The sequence below is a fragment of the Podarcis tiliguerta genome (assembly GCF_965153285.1).
Source record: "Podarcis tiliguerta genome assembly, chromosome: 2".
NCBI classification, from domain to species: domain Eukaryota; kingdom Metazoa; phylum Chordata; class Lepidosauria; order Squamata; family Lacertidae; genus Podarcis; species Podarcis tiliguerta.
The window spans coordinates 62,127,128-62,154,488 of record NC_139535.1 but is presented as its reverse complement, the minus strand read 5'-3'; the positions used below and the strand labels follow the sequence as shown (position 1 = coordinate 62,154,488).

Below are 27,361 nucleotides of genomic sequence, written 5' to 3'. Positions count from 1 at the left end.
AGGAAGGGCTTTAATTTTTTTTTAATGGTTAACTTGTGTGTTTCATTCCTCAATTAAAGCCACACCCAAATCCAGCCCCTGACACTCCAATGGAGTTAGTGGCCTGAACTGTTAGGCCCTGAAGCTAAAAGCAAGAGGAACGCACTGCTCAGTTGAGCAAGCGTAGTCTTGGCTCCTAGTATCTGGAGGCTTTGTTCTGTCTGCCAAGCTACACATCTAATTTTCAGTATTGTAGATCTTTGAGCTTTGTGAGCATTCTGACATGCGCACGCAACTCCTGCATTCACAATTCCCACCTCATTTCAATGTGAAGATGACTATGGCCATGTGCAATGAGGATGTACATGGAGTATTACTCCTCTCTCACAGTAGTGCAGGCAGAACACTGCGTACATCAGAAACTCTCTTAGTGCAGACCCAGGTCATTGAGCCTGAGTTTCCGCAGCCACCACCTGCCATGAATTACTGTGGGCAGGACTTGGCAGCAACAGCAGAAGATATGTTCTATGTTTATGATAATATTTTATTCTCTTGTTAATTATGATGTTTTAAATGTACATTTTATATTCAACTTCCTTTAGTAATGCTTTCTTTTGAAATGGTTAAGGTTTTTTGTGTGAACTTTGCTGTGCTAAATGTGTTTTCTGTAGTTGACCTCCCTAGCAATGTTTTATGCTGAAATCTTTAAAATAATATTTTAGTTTCCTGTTAATTATGTCACTTTTAATGTATACTTTATATTTGACTTTCTTTGGTAATGTTTATTCTGGATGGTTTTATTTCATGTTTTAATTTGTTGTAAACCGCTTTGAGATTTTTCTGTAAAAATATAAAGCGGTATAGAAATGAAATGAAAAATAAATATCAATAACATATGCATATATCTAGAAGTAGCTGGAGTGGGAAGTTGGCTGTGATGCAGTGTACATGAAACACCTCCCCAGTCTCTTCTCAGTCAAGGGTACATTTTGAGGTGCAGAATGGGGATTCAGTCCTTGTGAACATAAATAAATAATTCCCTCCATAGGAAAGCCTGGGGTGCTCATGCAAAACATCTTTATGAACATGAACAAGTCTATGTGGCTTGAACACATGTAATCCTTGCTTGGCTGCTCACAAAACTAGATCCTTTCCCTGGACATGAAGCTTCCTAGTTCAAGTCCTGCATCCCTGACATTCAGATGGAATTGCAAATGGAAGATGGAAACCTGTTCTAAACTTGCAGTGCAGGATGAAAGAAAACAGAATGACTGAGTGGGAGAAAGGGAAGAGGTACAGTTAGAAAGGGTTAAGCATCCTTTTTCTCCCTGAAGCTATCACTTAACAAAACAGTTAGACTGAAAAGACAGAGGGGTGGGGAAAACGTTTGGATGTTGTACAAAAAATGTGTTCTGTGTTAATGAAAATAAATGAAAGCATTTTTGTGAAATCCCATGAAAATATAACCATTTTGAAACAAAAATAATTCCGATCCGTCCTGAATACAAATCTTTATATCCAATTTACTGCTGGACATATCTGCCTCCAGTATAAATTCTGGGCTCCAGATGGCTAGACACTATTGACACAGGAACAATTTCACTGTCCCTCAGTACATGTTTAGAAGTGTTCTGAGGAGAATCATAACAGGCACTGAAATCAGTGTACTAAGGGCTTAAGGACCTCCCCCCCCCCCCATTGAAGCAGGACATTATCACTATATAATGAGAGAACTCCTTGCCTCTAAAACATGGGTCACTGCAGCTGCATCCTAAACAAACTTACTGAGATACAAGCCCCATTACTTCTGGGTAAACATACATAGGATTGCATTCAATGTGTTAGGAAGGTAATTGGTTCTGAAGGATGACAGCTCTAAGTGTCGTGGGTTAAGTACCCTCTAGAAACATATGTGAAATGTCTCGCTTTCTCATATTTAAGGCATTACACCACCTTGCTTTGCACACTAAACCCTTCTCTATGCTTCCACAAATTTTGCTGCTGGGACTTCTTTGTTGGTGCTCTCAAAAAGCGGAGCCACATCAGCAGGAAGATGGGGAAACTGCAGATGTAACTGTGTCACTCATGGCTCTCTTGCAAAACAGCTCTCCTCCTTACAAATGCTGAGATTTATTTATTTATCTAACACATTGTTAGAAACAATGTCCCTGCCAGCAACTAACCCATGTTGCTTCCTTTAGGTAAAGGCAAAACATGCAAACAATGGTTGGGGCAGAGATAGGTGCTCCTCTGTTCTGCTCATGAGAACTGATCAGAGGGCTGGGCACAAATATTGTCCCGTGGAACTGGGTGGAGGATACAAGGAAGGATGCGAAATAACAAAAACTGAAGACACCTCTCTTAGCTTTATGACCTGTTAGGCAACATCACTATACTAGGGTTGCAGGGGGTGGGAGGGGGGAGAGAAAGAAAATGTACGGTCTGTGCAGGTTTAGGTTCTGGGATTCCTGCAGATGTATCCTGTCTGAGGCTCTCCACAAGTACAACAGGAAAAGGAACAAACTATCCTTTGGAATACACCATAAACTGCATTTATTGTACTGGGGGGTGGAATGCGGGAAACATAGGATGACAGTAGTATTGACCAGTCATCTTGGAACCACTCCTCCTATCAATGTGTCCTACATTCCTTGATTCATCTTTTGTTCCCTTTTAACTGCTGTCTCTTGCCGTAGTAAAAAGGAGCTTTCAAAATAAGTTAGTGACAATCATAATTGCTGCTCTAGGTACATTGCCTTTGAAATAATCTGGAAAAGCACATGTTATAAGTCAGGCTTTTTATTCTGATTCCACATCTGGATGGTTGGCCCTGTTCTTGAAGATCCTGGCATCTCATTCTTAAGTAATGAGTTTGCATGTTTTATCTTCTCCCCCCCCCCCATGCTTGGCTTTAAATAAGACTTCCTGGTTTGTTAAGCCATGGTTTACCATGATGTCAACCTGGGAAACTGATTTAAGTGCTCCCTTCAGATCAGGATAAGTTTCTGAATTCAGACATCACAGGAAACTATGTCTTAACAAACCAGGAAAGTTCTGCAGCTAAACATACAAGAAGAAGAAGAAGAGGGAAGGTTTCAGAGCAGGGAGTGGTGGAGCTTTTCACTCATTCCTACACCAGTGAATCATGGTTTCTTGGGCTGTAAATATAACATTTTAAATTGAACCAGTAGCAACTAAAGATGTAATGTTGCGTTGGAGGAAGGACCAAACCAGATGCATGTTTGTTTATAGCATTCATGCTTGCCAGTTTGGCTCTAAAGTGATAAATCCTATAAGAATCAAGCCTGTTCTTGCCGTATTCTCTATGCTCTGCTGCTTTAAAACTTTTCCCCCTTCAGCCTAGTTCTGATACCAGAAGTAAGCTGACTGGAGGGAAAAGAACATTAAAGCAGCAAAGCATGTGGAGTAAAGGAGAGGGCAGGTTTTGTTCCTGTCAACCAGGTGCTTACTGTTTACTATTAGATTTTAAAGGATGACTGAATATTGCTTTACGTATTTGATATACGTTATTTTAAATTTATTGTGACTTTTTATATTAGATCAGATTGTTACTGTTAATGTTTGATGTTTTATGATGTTTTTATATATGTTGGAAGCTGCCAACAACAACAACAATTACTGCTTCTTTAAGACTCAGAAATTAACCCTTACCCTGGCAAACCCATGTTCAATAATCACATGTACATTCGGATTAGTCCCAAGAGCAATAGGTATTCAAAGTGTTTGTGATACTGAGAATTAAGGCAGCAGCATTCTAGGGAGTTAAAACATCTGTTAAATCAGGCTTCCTCAACCTCGGCCCTCCAGAGGTTTTTGGCCTACAACTCCCATGGTCCCTAGTTAGCAGGACCAGTGGTCAGGGACGATGGGAATTGTAGTCTTAAAACATCTGGATGGCCGAGGCTGAGGAAGCCTGTGTTAAATTCAGCTGAGGGGCAGTGAGTAAACAGAAAGTGTGAGAGTTAAAATAGAAATAGTAAATGATTAGTACATTAACAGCTGTTGTTGTTTATGCTTAATTGGTTCTAATTATCATTTCCAACTTCATGGGCAAGTGTCTCCACCTCTTCTCTAAAGGCTGTCAATGACAGGGGGTGACATTGCCAGTTCATCACACCAACAACACAGGTGGCTATGCTGTGGTCTAAAGTGTGCTAAAGTGAGAAAAAAAATGGAGAGTGGTGGGATATCCATTGCATGGTATTCTGTACTCCTATAGTTTGGAAATAATTATTATTCATCCGTTACATTGCATTTTTTTAATAATGAAGAAGATGCTTTTAAATATTTATCCTATACATATTCACAACAATTATTCAAAAGTTACAATAGAAAGCCAAAAAAGGCTCAAGAGATTCCCTTAGGTGATCTCTAGTTGAACTCATGACTTCTGCAATCAAACATTTTATCTACTGGACCATGCTAATTCCCTGCTTAAGTGAGAAGCAACTCTTTAAAACAAGGGTGGCTATTACCTGGCCTAGAAGCCACATGACCCCCCTCCAAACAAAATTTCTCTGTCGTTCTCCCCACCCATTTTTGTTCCAACAGCAGCAAAAGGAGAAGAAGAAAAACACTAAAGTTGACACTGCACTAGAATCCCATGACCCTGATGGGATGGATCTTTCACCCCTTCCTACTTATCATATTAATCATTTGATAACTGGGGAGACAGCATCCTACTCAGCTGAGCTACTTGGATCAGCTCAAGAGAGGGGACTGCGAGAGTTGACCAAGGGTGCCCCTCAGGCAAAAAAAGGTGACCATCTTTGCTCTAAAACAAGAAGCCCCTTAAAATGATGGTTGTGTGGCAACAACTGGATGCTTGAGCGCATTTCAGAGGGTTGACCACAATCTTTGGGTAGTCATTTTGCTGTTACATTCACAGCTTTGGAAGTAAAGACAAAGGCAGGATCTGATCCTCAAATTAAAAAATTCCTTCTTCCAGATTCATTTGCAACTCCATTCCCTCTAATCTAAAATCACCACTTTGTATAGACACTTTGTATAGTTGAAATTCTCACTGGTGCCTGCAAAGGCAGAACCAGCCCCTCCAGACAGTTGATTTTCGCAGGGAGTTCTGCTATGAAATGGCAGCTGACTGACATGCAGATGGTTTGTGTCTCAAGTAAAACCCCAAGGTGTGAAGGAGATACTCCTGCTAGACTATAATGCCCTTCCTCTCTCTCCAAGATTTATATGCTGTGACCTTCATCCTTTGGGTTTTTTCTCCAGAGCCTCATGGAGGAAACCAAGTGAGCTCACACGCATAAATGATGACGAGTTAACATATAGCATCCATGCAGCTGTAAAAAGTATGAGTCATTGTGTCTCATATGTGCATATATTATTCTAATATTCACATACTATTAACATGGAGAAAGAATTAGTGTAATTAAAAAGGCATGCAGCAACTCCAGTAATATTTGTTTTCTCAAGATGGTTTCCAAGAGAGCTGGCAGCAGGATAGTAAAATAAACACAACTGGATTGATGGGACATTGAAAAAGGAAGCAGGATTCTGCAGCCGCTGACACCTTGTCTATTTCTGGAAAACTGGGTTTCCTATTCCTATCCTTGATCTTTCAGTTTATGGTTTTTAAAGGGGCAAATTGCAGACAAGGGTCTTTATCCAAAGTGGATTCATTGTCTGCCATTGCTTAAAAGTACTTGTCACCAAACGTCTTCTATTAATTGAGATTGTTGACTCAAGATATCTTGTGCATAACCATATCATTATTGGCATGTTTCCATTCCTCTTGATATGGTAGCTCAATGCTGGGAAAGGGGGGATAATTTCCCTAAAACAGCATTTGTTAATGATTGCAACATGCATAATCAGAAAGAGTCCTTGGTGTACTGACAGGTTAGCAACAAGATTTAGTGGTCCAGTTACTTTTTTTTGTTCACTGTAATTTGTTTTTACTAAAACAAAGGAAACGGGGGGGGGGGGGAGTGAACATCCCACCTATGTTTTTAGCTGATTTTTAACATTACAGAAAACACCCCTGAGAACTAAACAATACCAAGATTTGCACAGGTCATGAGTTGTAAAGAGAGAGAAAATGCACAGTTGAGTTCTTTCGGGGGTACCTGTAGTTGTGTTAAGTTTGTGCAGCAAAAGCAAAAAATCTTGTAGCACTTTTAACTACAGCATTAGCAAAAGCTGTCATGGCCCACACTTCACTTCATAAGTTCACGAAAGCTTAAGCCATGATACATTTATTCCTATCTTTGAGGTGCCACAATACTTTTTTGGTTTTTGTTTTAAATCAATCTTATGGTTGCGGTTCTGTCTCTCTTAAAACATGCAGTTACTTTTCCACAAGCCCCTCATGTAACCCTTACTATTCTAACCCACATAAGGGAACTCAAACAGATTTATCTGCAACGTTGTAAATGAAGATCTTAAGAAACCACCTGAAAATGTAACAGCTTCAATATTTATTATGATAAGCAAATCTCATTTTTTAATTTTCATATGGGTGGCAGAGAAATACGTGAATATCAATCTGAAATCCTCCAATGGGGCCAAATTTTTACTAGTACCGTAGTTGGAAGTTTTGAAGAGGATTATCATGTTTTTCCTCAAGGGCACCATTTCAAATTTTGGTGGTAGAAGTGGGGATAAAGTTCATAGCAAACTTCAAGTCCTGATATTGAATATATTCAACACCAAGTTACAAAGAAGCATTGGACTTTCACAGAGATATTGATGATAAATGACTATGTAGTCATGAGAGAAGGGGTCTGCTTCCTCCTGCCCTCCCTAGGCAGTACCTATTTTTCCATTCATTTGATACCTTGGACTTACTGTGGAACATTCAGATTGCTCAGTGACAGCACAGTTTCTTTGCAATTATTCTGTGCCATTGTTCTGGTAGTCTCACTTGATGCATATTCATAAGATGCATAAGCATATTCTTGATGCAACTTGATGCTTATCGCAAGCAAAAACTGATATACATTTGCCATGGATTGTAGGGCTGTGCCCACACTGGCATTGTAATGCAGAATCTGCTACAGAAATTCATGCAAACACTTTAAAGAGTTTGCATAGCGCTTTACAATCTGTGACTATTGGTCCTTTACAACCTGGTTATGTGTATGAACCAGAGGAGCCAACTCCAAGGGGCCAAAGTCCCTTCGCCCCCAATAAAATATTTGAGGGGGCTGCCCCCCCCAAGTTGATGGACATTGCCATTCAAATGGTGTGTGCGTGCCATGTCTTGTGATTGATTATGTGGGGTGGGGTTTATCTGACACACACTTCCCAATATTTTATTCAAGTTGGCACCCCTGGACTATGAACCCTTACCCCACAGCATAACATTGGCCAATAACTAGTACATATCAGAAACACCCTTTGGCAAACTGACAGGTGAGTAGAACAATTGTTCCTTACTGGTCCAAGGATGTTGGCAATTCATTGTAATTTGCCAAAGGCAAATTGTGTGAGTGGCTTACACAGAATTCTTCCTTTGTCCTTCCTGGTTATCCCCTGCCCTTTATTATAGGGGCCTTTGGATTTTCTTTTTTTATGATCAATTTCTGCCTTTCTGTGCTTATCTTCTAAACACTACGTTCCTACCCATAAGCAGCAGATGATATGTGCTAGTTCCCAGTTTGCTCCCAGTGCTCTTTTGGTTGTTGCATGTGCATGTTATTCAGGGAGGGGGCATTTCCGTAAAGTCAACCCCTGGCTGCATGACTGTGTCCCCAGCTCCACATACCTATCATCACTCAGCTGTCACAGCTCATGACAGCTCAGTCTAAGAAACTTTCACACTTAATTCCATTTATGCACTCTGCAGTTTCGAAAACAGGTGTTTGGTCAGAGCCAGAGGGATACGGACTCTTTGTTTTGCTAAGTGGGAAGATCACAGAAGCAAATGGGAGCTGTGTAGAATTTCAAAGCTGAGGATGAAATACTCAAGTCCTTTCAGAGCCATTTTTAAAAGCTTCCCTTCCTGCCAGCAGGAAATCCTCTCCTGCATCCTCATCCCTAAGTCTCAAAATGCTTCAGCATTTTTTGCACTTCCCTTTGCCTCCCTCTTGGAGGATTTGGCAGATCTGCTGATTCACAGAGTTTCCTCTCAGTGAAGTATTTAGTCCACACTATGCCCTTTGTGCTGACTCCCTTCCCAGTCTGATAATAACTGAAACCATGGCCGGTTTTGTGACAGGGTTAGAAGAGTAGACCCTAATTATTCTTCAAGTCCACTTGCCACTTCTGATTGAAATAACACAGACGCGGTAAGGAACAGGATCTGGTCAGCCAGATCTTCGGCTCCCACACTCATGTGGGCCACTCTGGCAAGTGAGCAGGGGCACCCACTTATCAATCACCTGACCCAGCTTCAAAGGAAAGAATTGGGAAGTGCTCTAAGTGTGATCTCAATTCTTTCCTTTCTTCTTTTGCAGTCTGGTATTGAACTCAAGTCAAGCTGCAAAGGAAGATCCAGAATGAAAACAGGGCTTGCAGGCACTGCCCATCAGCTGATCGGCACTGGATACAAACCTGATTTTCAACAGGGATCAGCAGCACATAGGAATTCATAAATGCAGCCAATCCCAGCAGAGTTAGCAGCTGCCACTGATCCGCGGAAGATTTATTTTATTTTTATTTAGACATTAGTTCTATACTTGCCATCAACAAAATCCTCTTGGAAGTTTACAAAATGCAATAAAAAATAAGCTAAAACTAATAATATCTATGCTATTTTACAAAATTCAGCATAAAACCAACACAGAGTAGTATAACATCTCTATAAAACCAGCTTTAAAAGAATGATTAATGTCAGAATTGAAAACCCACCAGAGCATTTAATTGACAGGCCTGGGAGAATAAAAAGATATTCACCTGGTGCCAAAAGATGCTACCAAGTACCAACTGAGCCTCTCTGAGGAGGGCATTCAACACCACACTAGCCCCTCTCTCCCGCCCCCTACTTCTTTTCTTCCCAACCCTATACTGCATATAACACCAATGTCTCACAACAAATGTAACTGATCTGTAGAAAACACAACCTGAAGAAAGAGACAATGCATGTGCTTTTTTAAATGAGAAAAATATTTTTAAAAAATAATTTAAAAAAAAACAGCTGGGGGGCCACCATTGAAAAAGGCCCTCTTCCTCATGACCACCCACCCCACTTCATTAGGCAAGAGAATCAGCAGGAGGAATTGCATAACTTGGAGAAGTTCCAGCAGCAACTATGATGTGAGAACAGAGTTTTAAAACTGGCATTTGTTCTAACCTCACAGTCAGCAGATGGTGGGGAAATGGGAGGTGCAAGAATCAGCTTTGGCCTAGGGATTGGAATCCATTTTTAAAAAATAACACGGGAAATGGCATTTCCCTTCTCAAGCCTCCTTCTCCCCCTGGTATGCCTCCAAGTGGATCTCTGAGCATTTCCAGATATTAGTGAATAAGTTGGCAGCCAACTCAATGTCTAGACGGCCTTTGGGGTTTGTTCCTTGTGTCAACAAGAGTAGAGGTTACTGCTGACTAGTGATGTCAGCACCAGAAGTGTCAGGACGAGGCCGCAGATTTTGCCTTTCTGGTTCAAAGTGTGTGTGTTCTTCCGCTTCTCCTTTGCAGATGTAGTGGCAGGAATTGTACCTCCACCCTGTCCTGCACCAAATCATTTTTCTATAAACACAAAGTTGGTCCACACAGACAAACACCTTCCAAGGATTTATTTCAGACTTTAACAGCCACAGCTGCTCCAAAGTGGTCTCAGAAAATAGAGCTACATTTATAATTAGGGAGCAAAAAAGAGGTAAAACCAACAGCACAATAGTGACGCTACTTGATAGGTACATTTGCTAAAACAGCATTGTATCACAATTTCAGGAAATATAGCTATCAAGCTACAGTTCTAGCTACCATTGTGAACCTATAAAGATCTACATTGTTTGGGCTGTAAATGCCTTAAGCGGAAATAAAAGACAAACAGGGCTCCATTCACTATGCCTGCTTCCACAACTTCTGTCGGGCAATCAACACCAGCAAGTACTAATTCAAGCCCATCACTCTTGTTTCCCCTCTCCTGTGTTGCTTTCTTCACCTGTCCACCACTGCCTCCACCTAGGCAGTGGAGCATCCTAGGCAGTGTTCCATTTCAGTAACCCAGATACTGATGCTTTCTGTAGCAATCAGGAGGAAGAGGCAGTGGGAGCAAGCAAGGTAGTGAGAGGGAAAGGGCAAGGCTGGCAGGCTTGGACCAGAGCTCAGTTTGTTGATATGCTTGTCTGATTCTTTTCTCTGCTGTCTGAGTGGTCAGCCAAGCTAGCTGACTTTTTGATTGTATCCTCCATGTGTCCGATGGATACACTTAGGGCCACTAGTCTGATGTACCCTATGTTGACTCCCCAACTCTGAAGCTTGCTTCCACACACAAAAATGTTTCTGGGGTGCTGTAAGTTTCAACAAATATAGATAAGAATGAAGATAGGTTTATCGTAACCATGTTACTTAAACATTTTTAGTTTATTTTAAAGAATAGATACAGAGATACTGTATACAGTGAACTGTTCTGAGTTGTAGCAAGCGAGGAAAATTTTCAAGTATACTAAATACACATGTAAACAAATAAATCCACACCAGAGGCATACAATCAATTTATATTGTGTACTATTTTTATAGGATCAGTGCCAATATCCTTTTTCTGTTTCTCACATGAGGGCATCTGACAGTATCCCATGTGTGCTCCACATGGGGTTAATTTTAAGTCTTCCATCACTGTCTTGCCCCCATCCCATACAAGATTAATTGCTAACACTCTTGCTTTTAGAAATGTATAGCTAATGTATAGCTAATAGTCACACTTTTGCCATAATTTACAAGGTGTTGATTATAACAAGGTCAAGTCTGCCCACCCATTCAGAGTTAATCATGCCGAGAGTTAGTCCAGAGTCTTTGTTTATCCCAAGTGATGATAAACAAAATAAGTAAAGGATTAGTTAATGTCCTCCAACCTGCTCCACATGGTATTAATTAAACTGTGAGCTCCTAGACCTATCCTAAAATAGTTCCTAACATGGGCAATGTCCAGCTTCTTTCCAAAGTGGAATCTACTCCACAACGACAATATAGAGAAGTTTTAAGATAAACGGCCACCATTAAATTAAAATTCTGGGAGAAAAAAAACACTGAAATGTTGTAAAGTCTACTCATTAACTCCCCATATAGCACATTGCAGCAGTCCAAGCAGAAAGTCACTACTGCATGGAGAAGTGAGAACATTCTCAGCCTAGGAATGACTACAGCTGATGTACTAGCCTAAGGTTAACATAAGCAGGCTTAGTCACAGAAACCACTTGGGACTGCAGTGACAAGCTGAAATCCAGAAGTACTCCCAGAGTCCTAAACTTTTGGCAGAGTGCAACCCCTCCCAGAATAGGCCATCCACCTAATTCAAGGGCATGTACTTATCCTTTGTTTTGGTGTATGCAGTGAATAACTAGGTGGCCTAAATGAGAGCCCAAACAAATTTGAGAGCTGCTTCATGTGGCAATGTAGGCCTTACAGAGCTGATGCAGCACCCTAAACCTGGGCTCCTCAAAGTTTGTCATAAAGGACCCTTCCTAAAATAACAAAGGGTGGATGCAGATGGCAGTCAACTTCAGAGCTAGAATTGTCACTGTAGTTTGGGGATGCATGGGCAGATAAAGAAAGGGAAAGGGAAGGTGTCAGTTGGGTATCAGTGCTTTAATGTCCCCAAAGAATGTAGTTTGTGGAAGCTAGAAGTCCACATTAATAACTGGCAGAGGTGGCAGCTCCTTTGACCTTTCGGATTAACAATAAAGACACGCAGCACCTGACTACTGCATAGACACCCAAGTTATACTGACGGATATGACAATACATCATGCTGGGCAAGATGAAACACAACTGAAAGGAATTGGTTACTGGGCTGAGTGAGCAGATGTCATATTTCTCAAACCTACCAGCTGCCCATATATTCTCTGGGAGGCCTATCTCCCATCAGAACACTGTGAAACTATTGGTTAAATATAGCTACTAGAACAACATGGTGAAATTTGGTCTCAGCTCTTAATACTTTAGGGCAAGAGTATGGGGAGGGGAGGCAGATATTTTAATGCTGTACATGAAACTGTCATGAAACCGCTAGATCAAAATGGGCCATGCCAAGAATCTAGGAGTGCCTGTTTTATGGAGTTGGGATATTTTGAAATATGATATAATAATACGGGAAATCTGGCAACTCTAATTGTTCCTTGAGACAACATTATTATAGTTGGAGAAAGAGACCAGAATCAGTTTGCCTGTTTAGGTTCCTCAAAACTACAGCAACAAAGAACCCACCCCTCCTGGGACTGTCTTGGGAGATAAACAGAATGAAGAAACCTTACAAATGCCAAATTTCCGGGGGCGGAGGGGAGTCTGAGGCCCTTTATTCAGAGCCAATAGTGCAAAAGAACAAAAAGCAGCACAGCACCTTAAAGGACAACAAATTTATTATAGCATAAGTTTTTGTGGACTACAGGCCTACAGTCCACTTCATCAGATGCATTGACAGGATAACACTTCATGCACCTGAACTCAAAAGCTTATGCTATAATAAAGTTGTCACAAGACTTTGCTGTTTTTGCTAAAGAAAACTAACATCCCTACTCCTCTGGAAATTGTTACAGTGGAACACACCACCACAGGCAGTTCATTTATTCTTACAAAACTCAGGCAGAATTAAAACAAGGATTAAAATTCATAGCCTGAATTTGGCTGGTGAACTTATGTCTCATGCCAATAGAAAATGCAGCTACTAAGAAATCTTAGAGAGGTATCTGAATGCTCAGGGAGACCCCAAAGTTTGCCAAAGTACAAACAATATTTAAAAGTCCACAAATACCAAAATGGGGCAACCCCATGCCCCCAAACAGCTCAATGAAGACGAAGCATGCTCCATGATCATCAGGAGCCATGGAATGTTGAATGCCAATTGGAAAAGAAAAATGGAAAATCAAGAATGGAAGAGTGAGAAAGAATTGGCTTGCTTGAGCCCTTAGCAGATTTTAGGAAGCTGGAGGAAGACATGGTTAACTGGCTGGCTGGTCCCCTCCCTCAACAGGAACACTACTGTTAGATGTGTGTGAGAGAAAATATATTGCAACGTTTTGTTGTAGGTCCCATTTATACACCTAATTTCTCAACACTTATAAAGACTACATTGCAAGAAGGAGATGGGTAGTCCTGCATTTCTTACTTGCTCCAAGTGCTATAGAGTTCTTGTTGCCTTTCCTGGTTGTTCATTTCCTGTAGAATGGAGCTGAACCCAGCAATACCACACCCAGAAAAAGGTTGCATCCTGAGCCCTACAGCATTAGAACAGGCAACACATATCCTGGATATCCTTCCTTGCAGCAAAGCTTTTGGTAGGAATGCTAGGTTAGATGAGAAATGACAACCCCATGTTCATAATATCACCGTGAGGTAGATCAATAAGTGTAATTGTACTGGATAATTTGCTGTTTAACTATAGGTCAGTATAATTTTGTCAATTATTTTTTTAAAAAAAAACCCACCACCATTGTTATTTTCAATTTACAATAAAAACATCAAACTTCCCCATGCAGGCCTATTATATAACCTATGCATTCTTCATAAAAATAACGTAACAGAAATTATAACGTAACAGAAATCCTGGCAGGGAGAGGAGGTGCTGTTTTGTGGTTTGCCTCAGGTTCCAAAATGTCTTGAGGCAGCCCTACAGTAATGTGTACACAGGCAACCAAGATGTGACAGAACAATATAGCACTGATATCATAAGAGGCAGCACTATAAGTTGCAGCTTTTAGGAAGCCTGATGGCTGTGTGGCCGAGGAATCTAACCTGACCTTTCTAACGCCTGGCCTTCCCTTGAAATATGCAGCATTACCGGCACATTGCTAGATATTATGAACAATATTTAGTGTTTAGAAAACAGTAGTGGGGAAGGGGGTGCAGTGACACCTCTTCTTTCTAATATGTTTGCCATATGTGGAAGTCCTTGAAGTAAAATCAAAAGGCATAAGGAGACAGAGAGAGAGAGAAAACAGAAACCAGGCCTTGGCAAGTTGCCAGCTGCGTAGCGCCCTCTAGGACTTTGCTCAGGGAACAGCATCCGTTCCTTGGGTCCTCCTGGCTGTTTATCTGTCTGCCTTTCTCTCCAGCCCTCTCCAGGAAACTCTATCTCATCATTCCCCTCACTTTGCTTCAGCTTGACTTCCTGAGTTCTCTTGCCAGGTTTACCCTTCATCTTCCTCCACACCTCCCCCCACCATAACTGCTAGGCCATGTTTGCATTTCTCTCTCTGTCAGCTTTCCTTTCTCTCCCCCCTGCCTCACCACAGTGCCCTTTCCCTCCCCGGCTCCATCCTCTCAGAGAGGAGATGTCCTGGGCCAAAGTTAGCCTGTCAGGTAGCCACATGTCCGGCCTAGAGCCACCAGGTCAGCCAGGGCCACCCTGCAGACCTCCTCTCGGATCTGGGCTGTCAGCAGCCTTTCCATCCCTCTGCTGAGCTCAATATGTGCTGCTTTTATGTTAGAGGGGCAGGGTGCTCTTTGCACATCTGACAGCACGTGTTTCCTTTTGGATCTGGCCTGCCAACAACTGATGGCAATGGGGCTAGCCATCTCTTTCTCTAGGACTGCCAGTTCTCTTTAGTTACATTCACCCCATACTTTCAAAGCACTCTTTGCACCACACATGGAGAATCCTGGGAGCTGGTGCTGGGAACTGTAGGTCTGTGAGCTCAGTGCCTTTACCAAACTACAGTTCCCAGGATTCTTTGTGGAAAACCGTTACCATTAAAGCTGAATAAGTACTTTAAATATAGGTGTGGCCTTTTTCGATCAGTGTTCCTGTGACTTCTTTTAACAGCTGCCTGACACAGAAACCTAACAGGAGATACTTCATATCTCCATATTGGGAAACACTTCATCTGTTGAATTTGTTCACATCACAAAGGTGTGAAAAATGCTCAAGCACTTACAGAGAGGTGAGGAGGTGCCATCCCTGGTTTGGTCCTTGATTACTTTCATTACTTTGGGTTTACTGGCTAAATTTATAGCCTTTGAAACAGACCATTCCGCCCCTCCCCCAATGTTTATTCCCTATTTAGGTTTATAAATGCATTACAGTTTTCTTGAATTCTCTGGTGGAGAGATGAGCTATAATCATAGCAGTATAGAGAGGAGGAAATGGATGGGAAATGCTTTGATCATATAATTAATTCTTAAAGGAATGCATATCTAATATTGTATTCTGCAGCCTCCCAGGAATGAAGTATTTCAGTTACCTCCCCCTTTAATAAAACAATCAAATAGTGCAACCTTTGCAGAGTACAAATCCTGATGATTACAAGTTCAAAGAGACAGTCAATGAATCTGCACAGATAATTCAGGCATCTTAGAACTACTACTAATAATCACAGGCAGGCATGAAATTAATTTTTCCCTTCAAACAAAAAAGATGTCCATTGAAATGCCATGCTGTGGCTTTCTCAACAGGCTACTTGTGTTCAAATCAATCATATTTTCATAGTTAGAACTTCAAGTTGAAAATAATTTTTTATAAATGGTTTGCAGGCCATCATAAATCGCCAATTTTTTTTTAAAAAAATATTCTAATTCTACTGATTGTTGTTTTCCTATTTAAAATTGTTTCCATGCACAATAACTCAAACCCCAGAATACAATAGCAGGGAAATGTTTATATATACTAATGACTCAATTAAGGATGGTAATTACTAACAAAGATGTTGTACTTAATAACTGAGTGTGCTTGAAATGGGTTGAAAATCAGATGAACAAGCTGGTCTCATTCATTCTAGATGTAGCAGAAAGGTATAGGGAAATCCACAACAGTGTGGTCTCCAAAAACTCTATAATCTGTTGTGTTGATGAATTAATTGGACACCTCGTTTGGATATAATGCTAAACCACAGTTTCGTGTTATAAAAATGGGCCTAGTCTCCCCCTGGGCCCATGTACCCCCTACTGCAGCTGCAAGGAAGGATTCAGAAACTTTCATTTCTCCCAATCTGCTGTATCAGCGATGGATCTGAATCTGATGCAGAAACTTTTTCTCAAAGCTTGGTGGTTTGTATTGTAAAGCGGATGATACAGTCCCTCTTCTCTTAAAACATTATAAAACTGTAAATGTAGTGCAAGCAGGAACTTTAGCCATCGATTTTTAATCAAACTTGTCAGTGCTAACACATATTTTTGCACTTGGGCAGGTAGCATAGGGCTTGCGCAAGACCACATTTATTTATGATTCCTTTTATCTACTCTTGCAATAAAACATGTTTTCATTGGGATCGGGGAAGGGGTTAGTGAGAGGTCAATGCTCTAAGCAATCTTTCCAATTCATAGCAATACTAGCTAAACAGCAGCTAAGCCAGAGTCTCCAGTCTATTACAAAGAAAGTATTACATTTCTCTTCCAGCCCCCAAAATTAAAAGAATATATTCCAATGCTAGCTAATTTCAAGCCATCTCCTACGGATACATTCTTTGAAATGCCACCCAGGTCTTGTTATTGCTGTTGAGGACAGAGAGCTGGGGATTCAGTCGGCATTAGATTTTATTTGTCTAACCAGCTGGGGGTGGGGAGGGGGCTGTAAATACTGAGAAATGCCAAGCCCTGGGAGCACAGTCCTTGTCTGACTCTGCCACTGAACTGCAAAGTCAGGAGCAAGCAGAATGCCAAAGCTACATATCAACATGAGGCAGTGGATGCTCATTCTTCGAGAATGAGGAAGGCGCACAAGGAAAGGTACTAACTTTAAAACACACACACACAAACACGTTTTCCTCCCAAGTATATTTTTGACAATACTTTGAGCAAAGCACCTCTTTCAAATATTGTACCATCTTTACTCTCACTCCTTTTGGTAAGACTTAACCATGCTTCCTTCATTTGTATTCTTATCTCAATGATATTTTACCTGAAATATTAATACATTATGCAGAAACAGAGCCAACTCAGGACATTTTGCTGCCCAAAGGTGGAGCAATAAATGGACACACACACACACACACACAAAAATCAAGGTGCATAGTATCCAAAGCCAACCAAGTTATTGCGTATCTGAGACAGAAAATCTCAAAAGCAAGTCTCCCCTGGCAGTAAAAATAGAATAACAAACTAAACAGAGAGAAGGCAGGTTTGGGTTAGGTGTAAGGGGATGGGTTTAGTGCCAGGTGTAAGATGAGAGGGGTTGAAAAGGGGAAGTGGTCAGGCAGAGGTTGGTGAGAAACCTAAACAGTGGTCCAGTCCCTAGTATACAGGCAATCCTCGTTTTTGTGCGGGGGGTTATATCCCATGTGTTGGCAGAGCACACATAAGCCTGCTCCGCCCCTACCCCATTCTGCCCCATATTGTGATGTCTTTATGACATTTTAGGGTATTTCCAGGTTCGGTGCTGTGTGTGTGTACATGTCGTTTGGGCGCACATAAATCTGTTGTTGCCTGTATAAATAAAAATATAAAGGATGATCCAACCGATAAAATAAATATCATTTTATTATCAGGGGCCAGGGAACTGTTTAGGGGATTTAGTTGCGGGGGGTTGCTGCTGTTGTTGATGTTAGTTTTTTATATCTTTATACTGGATCTTATGATTTATGTGGAAATTGATCAGTTTGGTTGTGTACTTTTTGATGTTTTGTTTATTGTTTATAACTACTTTTCTTATGTTTGTAGTTATGCATTTTTTATATGTTGTAATCCACTTTGAGCATAGTTTTAACTATGGAAAGATGGCATGCAAATAAAATGATTGATTGATCAGAAAATCAAATTACAAGGCTGAAACATTTGGTTCTCAAATCGCATATGTACTTGAATTGTACATTTTATAACTTGCAATATAGACATGTGGAGGAAGGACAACTAAATCCTTGTATACTTTGGCCCTAATACAGTCAGGCTTATTAGGCTTAGCCATGGCTAAACCTGACCCACTTATTTCAACAGGACTAAAGTACAACTATTTCCTCCTCTAGATTTAGGGCCTATATTCCATAAGAGCCTTGGCTGTCCACATCATCTCAGTTTTACCAGTGGAAACAGTGCAATTTCAACTTACTAAAGTGCAATTTCTGAAAACTTCTGGTTTGCCAAACGTTTTACATACCCCAGGCCCTTGCAGTGATTCCTGGAATTTTTATTCTCAATTTCAATCAGCCAACAGTCCCTCGGACGTCATTGAGTGCAGAACAAGAAATTTAGGATTTAGCCTAGTAATAAAAACTTCCTTCCTTCTTTCTGTGGAACACTCTGCAGGGCATTGCTATGTTCCTTTCTGCTCTGTCTACAACTCTTGAGACTAGACCCATCAGCTATTCTGGTTGATCACCCTTATTCCTTCCTGCAGATGCTGCTAGGGTGGAAATGAGGTAAGATTTAAAAATTCAAGGAAAACAGAACAACCAGAAATCTGGAGCAAATATGGTTACTCTTTGGAATAGGCAGTAGGCTCTTCCAAAATACGTAGGCTGTGTACATATTAGTGACTTAAAACACAATGAGACATGCCCGCCTGCTGCATTTCAAGTTGCATTTGCCTGGCAAGGATATCTTCATCCAATGCACATTTTCCCTCGCCTGCAATTCCCCCATGAAGCTGTCATCTGCACATGCACAATGGTTGTCTCAAAGGTACACACCTCAGCTTAACTGGGAAGTGAATGTGGCTTATGTTTTCAAATCATATGGCAACTGGTTTGAGGGAAAACACATCAAGCATCAAGAACTACATGATAGATATGGATTGTGGCTAATGTCAGGTGTACCTCCAGAATGAGAGCACACTGGAGCCAGGGTAATGTGCGCGCAGCCATTGTTGGACATAACAGTCACTTATTTCCATGTTCCCTTTTAGAGGTTTATTGAAGCAACTCAAACAATCCTGTGCACTGTTAATACATAAAGTCGGGGTATATGTACAATTTAACTCAGCAAGCAAAGTCAACAGTGATGCAGCAGCGGGTATTTACAGAAGAGAATCAGAGGCTGGAAGTGCTTAGCCTTTCCCTACAACCATTCTCCTGGACTTGTTGCTTGACTGATGGGCTAATGCATGGCCTTGGAGCCACCTGGGCAAAGCAGGGAGCTGGGAGAGAAAGAGAGGGGTGGGGAACTGGTGGGAGAGAAGGGTTATGGGGGACATTGGTGAGCTGAAAATGTTTAAGCACTCACTCTTGCCCAGTAACACTCCCTTGCTAATGCCCTGCCTATCCATTCATTAACAGTATTAGGCAAACTGGGAACCTGTGTTTGCCTACTAATGTGCAGTTTACAATTCTGCAGCCAGAAAGACCAACATTTGGTGAACAACATGAGTTATGCTAATTGGATATGTTTGCAAAATTGCATGCCCCATCTTGTCTTGTTTTAAATCCAGAGTAACTTTGCCCTCTTCAGTGAAGTGGAAATTGGAGCACGTTTCCTATCTCTTATTTCAAGCAGCCTTTCTTGGATTATTATTTTTAATGTATCAGTCACCACATGGAAAATTAAACCACCGATACAGAAATGCTTAAGCTTCAAGTCAAAGTTGGGCAAACACTGGTGATCATTAGGATGTCCACAATGAATTTCACCATAGCTACCCCCCAAATCATCAGTGCTTGCCTACCTCTGACCTGAAGTTTAAGCTGTTCTGTGCTGAGGTTTCATTCTCCAAATGGAGATTGATACATGGGGTAAAGGAATAGCTAAGTGTGCATATGATGACCATTCTCATGGAGCATGTTGCTCCATGAAAAAATGGCAGAAGTCAATACAAATATAGTGGAGTTGCTTTTATTGGAAATATATTTACTTCAGCAGTTCTAATACGGGTTTGTTTTGTATGTAACTGTAAACGTAGACTCTAGTACACAGATCATATCAAAGCACCATGTATGGTGAAAATACACGTCCGAATGTTTTGTTCATGCTGCTTGTACAGAGATTCCTTCTTGACTGCCTCTCACTTCTGACAAGCCCTGCGTCACCATGTACCATGCCATTGTTATTGCTGGCCTTGCTGACACATTGTCACCATAAGTCAGTGGAAAACTCTGCCCGGGCCTGGACTCCAGCCAGAAGGCTCTACTCCAGGATCCCCCTCTCCCCATGAACTCCTCCCTGAGTCAGCTGGCTCAACCGCCCACAGAAAGGGGGAAAAAACACCTCCTTGAAAGACGTCATCATTTCATTGTTGGATTATTTTCAGACTAGAAATGCAGCGTGATTTGTGTACAAGTAAGTGAGCAGATCAACACACTGAAGTCCAGATACTTTCTCCCCCTGGAAAATGCATATTAAAAGGCCAGTGTCAATCATGCCTGAGTTGGCCTGGCATGCTGTTCTCCTCCCCCATCCTCACCAAAATGAAAACTGACCCATTGCCTACCTAGACACCCATCATAAAGGGGTCCCTGAACTGTTATCAGGCTATGACAGTTTCCGCCATCGGATTCCTCCTGCCCATCAGGAAAGCTAAATAAGGACCGCAGTTCAGGCGGCTGCAGGAAGAGGGGAAATGCAGGACATCCGGCCCAGCTGCCAATTTTTCCTTTCCCATGAACCACTGCTGACCTCCGCCAGCAAAGGCTTGGACATCATGCCTGGCATCATAGCTAAGCATCTTCACTTAACTCTTTGCAGGCTACCTGTTAAAAGCCAGGGACCTGCAGATACCTGGATTAATCATAGTGCGTGACTCAGTTTTACATAAAGTTCAGAGAGCATAATATTGGCACAGTTTTATCTCTATAATGTATCACCCAACTTCAGTTCAGTGCACGCCTATCTCAGCAGTGTATAAATTTAACCCATTTGTAACAGCAAACAGTTGACTATGTACCTCTATTAAGTTCATGCCAGGAAGTTAAGCATATGCATGTCTTGAAAGCATTCAGTGATTATTTTATCTCCTTATAGACAGGTTTACAGTTGCTTGTCTATGTAACAACCATACTCACACACTGAACAGTATGCTGAACAGGTTGTTTCCTATTATGAAGCCATTAACGGACTAAACTGACATCTGGCGAACTCTAGGTTTACTTCTATGAAAAGGTAATCCCTGTATCCTTTAGAAACTTCCTAATGTCTAAAGATAAATTCCAGAAGGTCCACTCTCTTTTCTGTGAATAACATACTGGGTTATTATTTTTTCCTGTCTGATCAGATAACTTGGGGTTTTTTAGGGAGGAAAGGGGGATAAATCTTCGCTGTAAATTCATAACACAGGTGGAGAGAAATAAAGAGGCATTATTTATATAGGAGGAGTAACTGTGGAAAAACAATACTGTTTAAAATACTGGAAATAGTCAGAAGGGCAAGTGAATGACTGCAGTTGCAGAATGTGAGGGGGGCAGATTCAATAAGTTAGTTCGCCAGGTTCTGCCCTTTTTGCATTACACAACGTTGCATTCTTTCTTGTCTCTCCAGTGGCTGGTGATTCATGATATCCTTCTGATTTTGCAGCAATATTATCTTTGTCTCTTTTTTATGAAGGGCATCAATGGACTGTAGCACAATAACTGGAATTCCATTTGGACACTTGCTAGCTTGTTTTGGATTTTCCATCATCTCTTGGTTTGGCCTCACTGCCAAGTAGCCACAACTGTGCTGAGCTGGCTTTGAATGTCTTATTCAAGTGTAACATGAGAAGGCTATTGCAAGAAGAAGAAGAAAACTAAAAGGACTGAGGAATTATAAGTTGGGACGGTGGACTGGAAATCTCCCTTTGTAAGCTGTCTGCACTCACAATAGGAGCATAGGAACCTGCCTTATACCGAGTCAGACCATTACAGCCTACACTGTATTGTCTACACTGACTAATAATGGTTCTCCAGCGTTTCTGACTTTTCTGACTTTTAACAACCCTACTGGCAAAGTGTGGGGGGACCTTCTGGATGCAAAGCATGTGAGTATATGTAGACTTATTTTTGTGAGGGGGTAGAACCAGGGGTGTAGCAAGGGGGTGCGGTAGGTACGGTCTACCCCAGGTGTCCCCCACTGAGGGGGGTGACAAAATGGTGGGGAGCACTCACTACAGGGCCTGCAGCGTGTTTTGGGCACTCACAGGCTCCACGATGTCCGCCCGCTGCCTCCCCACCAGCTATAGGGCGGCTGAGGCCCTGGCCCTCGTGGTGCATCCCATCCCTATGGGTGCCCCGCACCCTGTCCTGTTCCTTCCTAAGGGCATCTCATGCCCTATCCCGTCCCTGTGGGCGCTGCACACCCCATCCCATCCCTCCCTAAGGGCACTGTGCTCTCCGCCCTGTCCCCCCCCCATGGGTGCCGTGCACCCTGTTCCTCCCTATGAGAGCTGTGCACCCCGTCCCTATGGGTTCCACATGCCCCGTGCCGTCCCTATGGGCGGTTCGCCCTGCCCCTATGGGCGCACCGCCCCAGGTGCCCGAGAGGCTTCCTCTGCCGCTCAATAGAGCCAGGCTTAGAACACAAAGCCAGCCTAGGCACTGAGCCTGGCTGTGTCCTTTTAATGACGAGGCACTTTGGAGGAGCAATGATACCACTGCAATTCATTAAGCACCATTACAGTTTTGACCTTAGGAGAAATCCACCAAGGGGACTAACACAACCCACCTCATTAGCAGCTTGAAATAAGAAACAAAGCTTTAAGATAGCCAGAGGCAATAAAAATCCTGGGATTAATTTAAACAGTCACTGGATATCAGAGCAGCTGCAGAAGTATTTCTATGCCCACAGAGGAGAAATTATGATCGTGCTGCAATCCATCGGAATGCCTAGCACCAAGTCCCAGGCTACAAGGAGCAGGGGGTATCTGGTTAACACATTGTGTCAAGCGTCGTCCTTGCAGCAGGTGCTGCGGCAATTGGGGATCTATCGGGGAAAAGTGCGGCAATAATATATTCCATATGCCCTCTGCAATCATGTCAGCATGCTCCACTACGTCTGCTACAAGGATTTGTCTGCCTCCCTCAGCTACATTCCTGGAAGCGGTAGGTTTGAGTTTTACTTGGCCTCGTGCCAAAAGGATGCTTTTAGCACTCTCACTGTAAATGGAGACTTGATCCATGGAGCCAGGCGAGTCAGTATGATCTGCAGTCCAGCTATGTACTGCAGGCCAAAGAAATTGGTGCACCCTTAACCAAGTGGCTGGATGGGCCTGAGGAGAACCAACTGTGCATGTTTATTTACAACCTATCGTACAAAATAAGGAGGCAACAAAGAATGGGCCTTGTCCTATGCGGGTAGGCATTGGCATAGCGTGGGTTGCCAGTGCCCAGGGCCTGACAAGGGAGGGAAGGAGGGAGGGAAAAGGACAGAGTACGCATGCACATTCCTAATGACACCATGGCACCCAGGAGATCACAGCTGCAGAGATTAAGAAAAGAGAAATAATTCCGCTGCCTGGAGAGGACACGTCCTGGTTTGCATGGAGAAGCCATTTTCAACAGAACTCAGCAATGGAAGCATGCACTGCATTGAGGCAGTACCGGGTGTTGAAATGTTGCACCCCTAAGAATTTTGCACCCGGGGCAACCACCCCTGTGATCCCCCCCCCACTACTGCCAGGGGCTGATGAGATCTGTAGTCCAACAACATCTGAAAGGCCACAGTTTAGACATCCCTATTATAAAGAGCCCAAATACAGGAGTCTGTAAACCTGCTCACCCAAACCACAAGACTTAACATTTCTTAACATTATGTGTGATGATTACCCCGCCACACAGGGAATATGTATGGATCTCCTCATCTCTCCTGCTTTATCCTCTCGATAACCCAGTGAGATAGGACAGGCTGACAAAGTGACCGGCTAAAATCACCTACCCCACCCCTGAACTATGGTGCAATACTGTCTGGATGTAAAAGGAAATATTTACAGATCAAAGCTAAGTATGCCAATAGTGGCACCTAATCATAAGACATTCATGATAGCATAAGAGACAGATAAAGAGTGTTAAAGCTACTATAAAAAATTGTGTGCCATTGAAACTAATGTACTCCAAAGTCACCAGGTGAGCTTCATGGCTGAACCTGGGTTTGAACATCACCACCATCGGTTTTCTGAACACATTCAAGCCCCTATGCCAGATTTATCTCACACCTGTTTATTCTTCATTCCTTTCTAGCTATTCATTTAGGAAAGGTAGTGTTCTCAATCCACACTGCCCTCCTGCCTCACAGAAACTCTGATCCTTATGAAGGGAGCATTATATCAACTCAGTTCTTATGCTTGGACATGGAAAACCAAGCATGTGCGCTGCTTGTGTGCACTCCACCCCAGAGGCAGCAACTCAGTGTGTATTAGCCTTGTTCAGACCCATTAGGTTAGTAGGAGAAAGGTAACATCACCCACAAATAATTCATCACAATGTCCAATTCCAGCTGCAAAGCACTATGCCTTAAAAGCACCTTTGCTGAGCAGCAGCTGTCTGGATTTGCAATGAGCATGGTGCTGCATTCTATACCTCTCAGATGCTTAAGACCCTGCTTTTAAATCACTTTTTTGTGTGGAATAAACAATACACCACAACAGTGATGAATCATGGAGCTGTGATTATAGAAATTGGTCTTATGCTGCAAAAATTGATCTTACCGCTTGCAAAGCTTCCTGCACTATGACTTTTGCTGTGGTCTCTCTGGTTCCTTATAGCCTCCCACCTGAACGCTAGCAAATCATGTGTCATAGTCCTCCTCCACGGAAACATTTTCTGCATCTCAGCAAATGTTACCTACAGCTTTATTTTATTAGTAGCTCCGACATGCAGGCAGACCACCTCCCTACTCCCAAGTCTGACAGGCATCTCATGCAGTCTCAGCCAGTATAGATCTACTCAGAAGGAAAGTCCCATTCAGGGGTTCTAACTTGAATGAAATATTGGGGGGGGGGGGGGAGGTAAGCCCCACCCCACATAATCAATAGCAAGAAGCAGTGTGCACACACCATTTGAATGGTGATGTTGATCAATGGGGAGGGGGGCTCCAATATTTTATTGGGGGAGGGTGAAGGGACCTCAGTCCCTAGGAGTTGGCTCCTATGGTCCCACTTTGTTCACTTTGGGACGGCAGCCCTAATGTTGGGCCAGTCAATGTGTTTTGGTGATAAATGCAGTAACTTGAACCAACTTATGTGTCTGCACACAGACTATATATCATAGCACACAAACAACAGGCAATGCATTAAAAAGGAAAAGAAAGAAAAAAACCAACACAAAGGCAGGATAAACTGTACAGGATCACACCAGAAGGCACTTCCTGAGGAACCAGCTCAGGTTTGATCCCTGTTGCGGGGTTAAACCAAAGGGATGTCTAAAGTCCCCTTTCCTGCCCGAACTTTGCGTGCAGCTGGAGGAAAAGATTAGTCACCCAAGAGTGCCCTCTGGTGGTTGAATGGCGCTCGGTCATCCAGCTGAAGTCGAAAAAGATGAACAAGTAGTCGAAGGAAGCGGGTACAGTACTACTAAGTTGGCAGATGCTTTGCCCGGAGAGCGGCGGAGTTGAACAAAAGAGGGAAAGGGATGTGAAAGGGAATGAAGGGACAGAGGAAGAGCGCACAGCTGGGGACTCAGAATCCAAAGAAGCGATAAAAGCGGGGAGAGCTGAAAAGTGCCAAATATTATCTAGAAAGGGAGGCAAAAGGCAAGGTTGGGGACCGAGGCCACGGAGAGCATGCAAAGAGCAGCAGAAGGGTGAGAGGAGCCAGGGGATGCCCGTCCCCGCCGGTGCCAGGCGGTCGGGAGCCGCTGGCGCAACTCCGCGCACGCGGGCGGAGGGAGCGCGGAGTTGCTGGGCTGGAGCTTTCCACCCCGGTTCATCCTGCAGCCAGGCGATGCCCGCCGCCACCCGCCCCGTCCCATCCCTTCCCAGCCCACAGCAGCTCCTCGGCTTGCGCGGCGCCCCCAGCGTGCGCTCCGTCGAAGGCGCGCCTGCGCTCACTCACCTGCTTCCGAGACGATGCCGATCCAGAGCCAGAGGGAGAGCGTGCACACTCTCTTCATTTCCAGCGAAGGGGCTGCGGCAGCAGGCGAAGCCACGTCTGGCCACGGGGGTTCCGCGGCTGCTTCTACTCGACGGCCGGCGCAAGGCTGTGCCTCCTCCGTCCGCCTCAAGCAGAGCGGACGCGCTCTCTCGATGCCTCAGGCGCGCTTCCCTTTCCTTTTCCTCCCGCTGCCGGGAGCAAATCCCGCTGGAGCGGCTTGGCCAAGTTTGCCCCGGCGCAGCAGCTCGGCCGGGAGCTGCTCCGTCTTTGCGCGAGGCAGCCCAGCCGGTGTGAGGGGCGGAAGGAAGGCGGGAAACGCGCGGCGGGGGCGGGGAGCGATGGTGGCGGGCGGGCTGGTGGGCAAAGGGGGGAAAGTGTGAAGAAAGGGGACGACGACGAGAAGGGCACCGAGTGTGGGGTGGGGCTTGCTTGGTCGGAAAGCGGAGTTTCTCCCTCACCCGCCAAGGGATAGCGGCGGGAGACGGGGGTGGGCGTGGGGAAACATAAAAGCTCTTCGACGACGGGGTGGGCAGGAGCGTGACAAGGTGTGTGAGGGGAGCGCGCGCAATTAGAGCGAAGTTGGCGGGCGGGGGGGCTGGACGGCGGGAGAAATCACGTCGCGAGTCAGATTGAATGATGGGCTCCCCGTGGGAGGCCGAGAAGTTTGCTGAGGGAGGCGATGGGCAGACGCAGCGTTGTGGGACGGGGGAAACGCGGCAAGGAGCAGGTGAGAGGCTCCACCACCGCCTTGCTATTATTATAAAGGCAAATGGCTTCCTCAGGCAAAGGGAGTCTGGAGTCTTCTCTTTTGAGGACGCCGGTTCTGTGTGTGCTTAACTACTGCTACAACAACAACAACAACAACGGGACAATACCATAAACGAGCAATTTCCTGACACTGACGTTCGATGAGGGGAAAGCTTCACCTGTTGGATTTTATTTTATTTTTATTGCCGACGCTGCCCGTGTTAGAGAAGCAGGAGCTCTGCCAGAAAAATAGTGGCAGCCATAGAATAATGCGCTTCCTTGCTTATATCCCTTTTCACTCCTGAACATGCTCTTCCAGTTCCTGCTGTCCTTTCTGTGCAAAGCCAGAAGCACCAGAAATAGTCTCTTCCATGGAACCATGGGAAGAGGGGTGGACTCCACTACCTGCGTGCAGACTTTGTGATTCCAAGCCTATGCCTTAGAGCAGGCATGTCCCACAGGTAGATCGTGAAGAGAGGCCTGAAGAGGACCCCCAGGACTGAGGTCCACCATCCCTGCTATATAAAAAGTAGTGACGATCACGCAAGGGCAACATAAGACATATAGATAACATAAATAGTGGGTAGAGCTGATGTCAAATATCTGCCCAACCTTTTATCTTAGTGGGTGACCCTT

At 43.5% G+C, this 27,361-nt stretch overlaps 1 protein-coding gene and 1 long non-coding RNA gene across 4 annotated transcripts in view; one reads left to right on the top strand and one right to left on the bottom strand.

Moving 5' to 3' along the window:
- The window catches only part of FLT4 (fms related receptor tyrosine kinase 4), an 86,625-nt gene extending 60,145 nt beyond the window's left edge, over positions 1–26,480 (bottom strand). The window contains exon 1 of one of the 3 annotated variants that reach the window (XM_083418166.1): positions 25,940–26,480. In XM_083418166.1, coding sequence (XP_083274292.1) covers positions 25,940–25,997 — 58 coding nt within the window. In that variant the 5' untranslated portion in view covers positions 25,998–26,480. The remainder of the gene's footprint in view (positions 1–25,939) is intronic. The other 2 variants (XM_083418167.1, XM_083418168.1) reach the window with 2 other exon arrangements.
- On the top strand, positions 14,891–22,227 carry LOC310666812. Its single transcript, XR_014506039.1, has 3 exons — positions 14,891–15,005; positions 20,944–21,081; positions 21,523–22,227. It is a non-coding gene; the product is annotated as an uncharacterized lncRNA (long non-coding RNA).
- Positions 26,481–27,361: the final 881 nt, after the last annotated feature.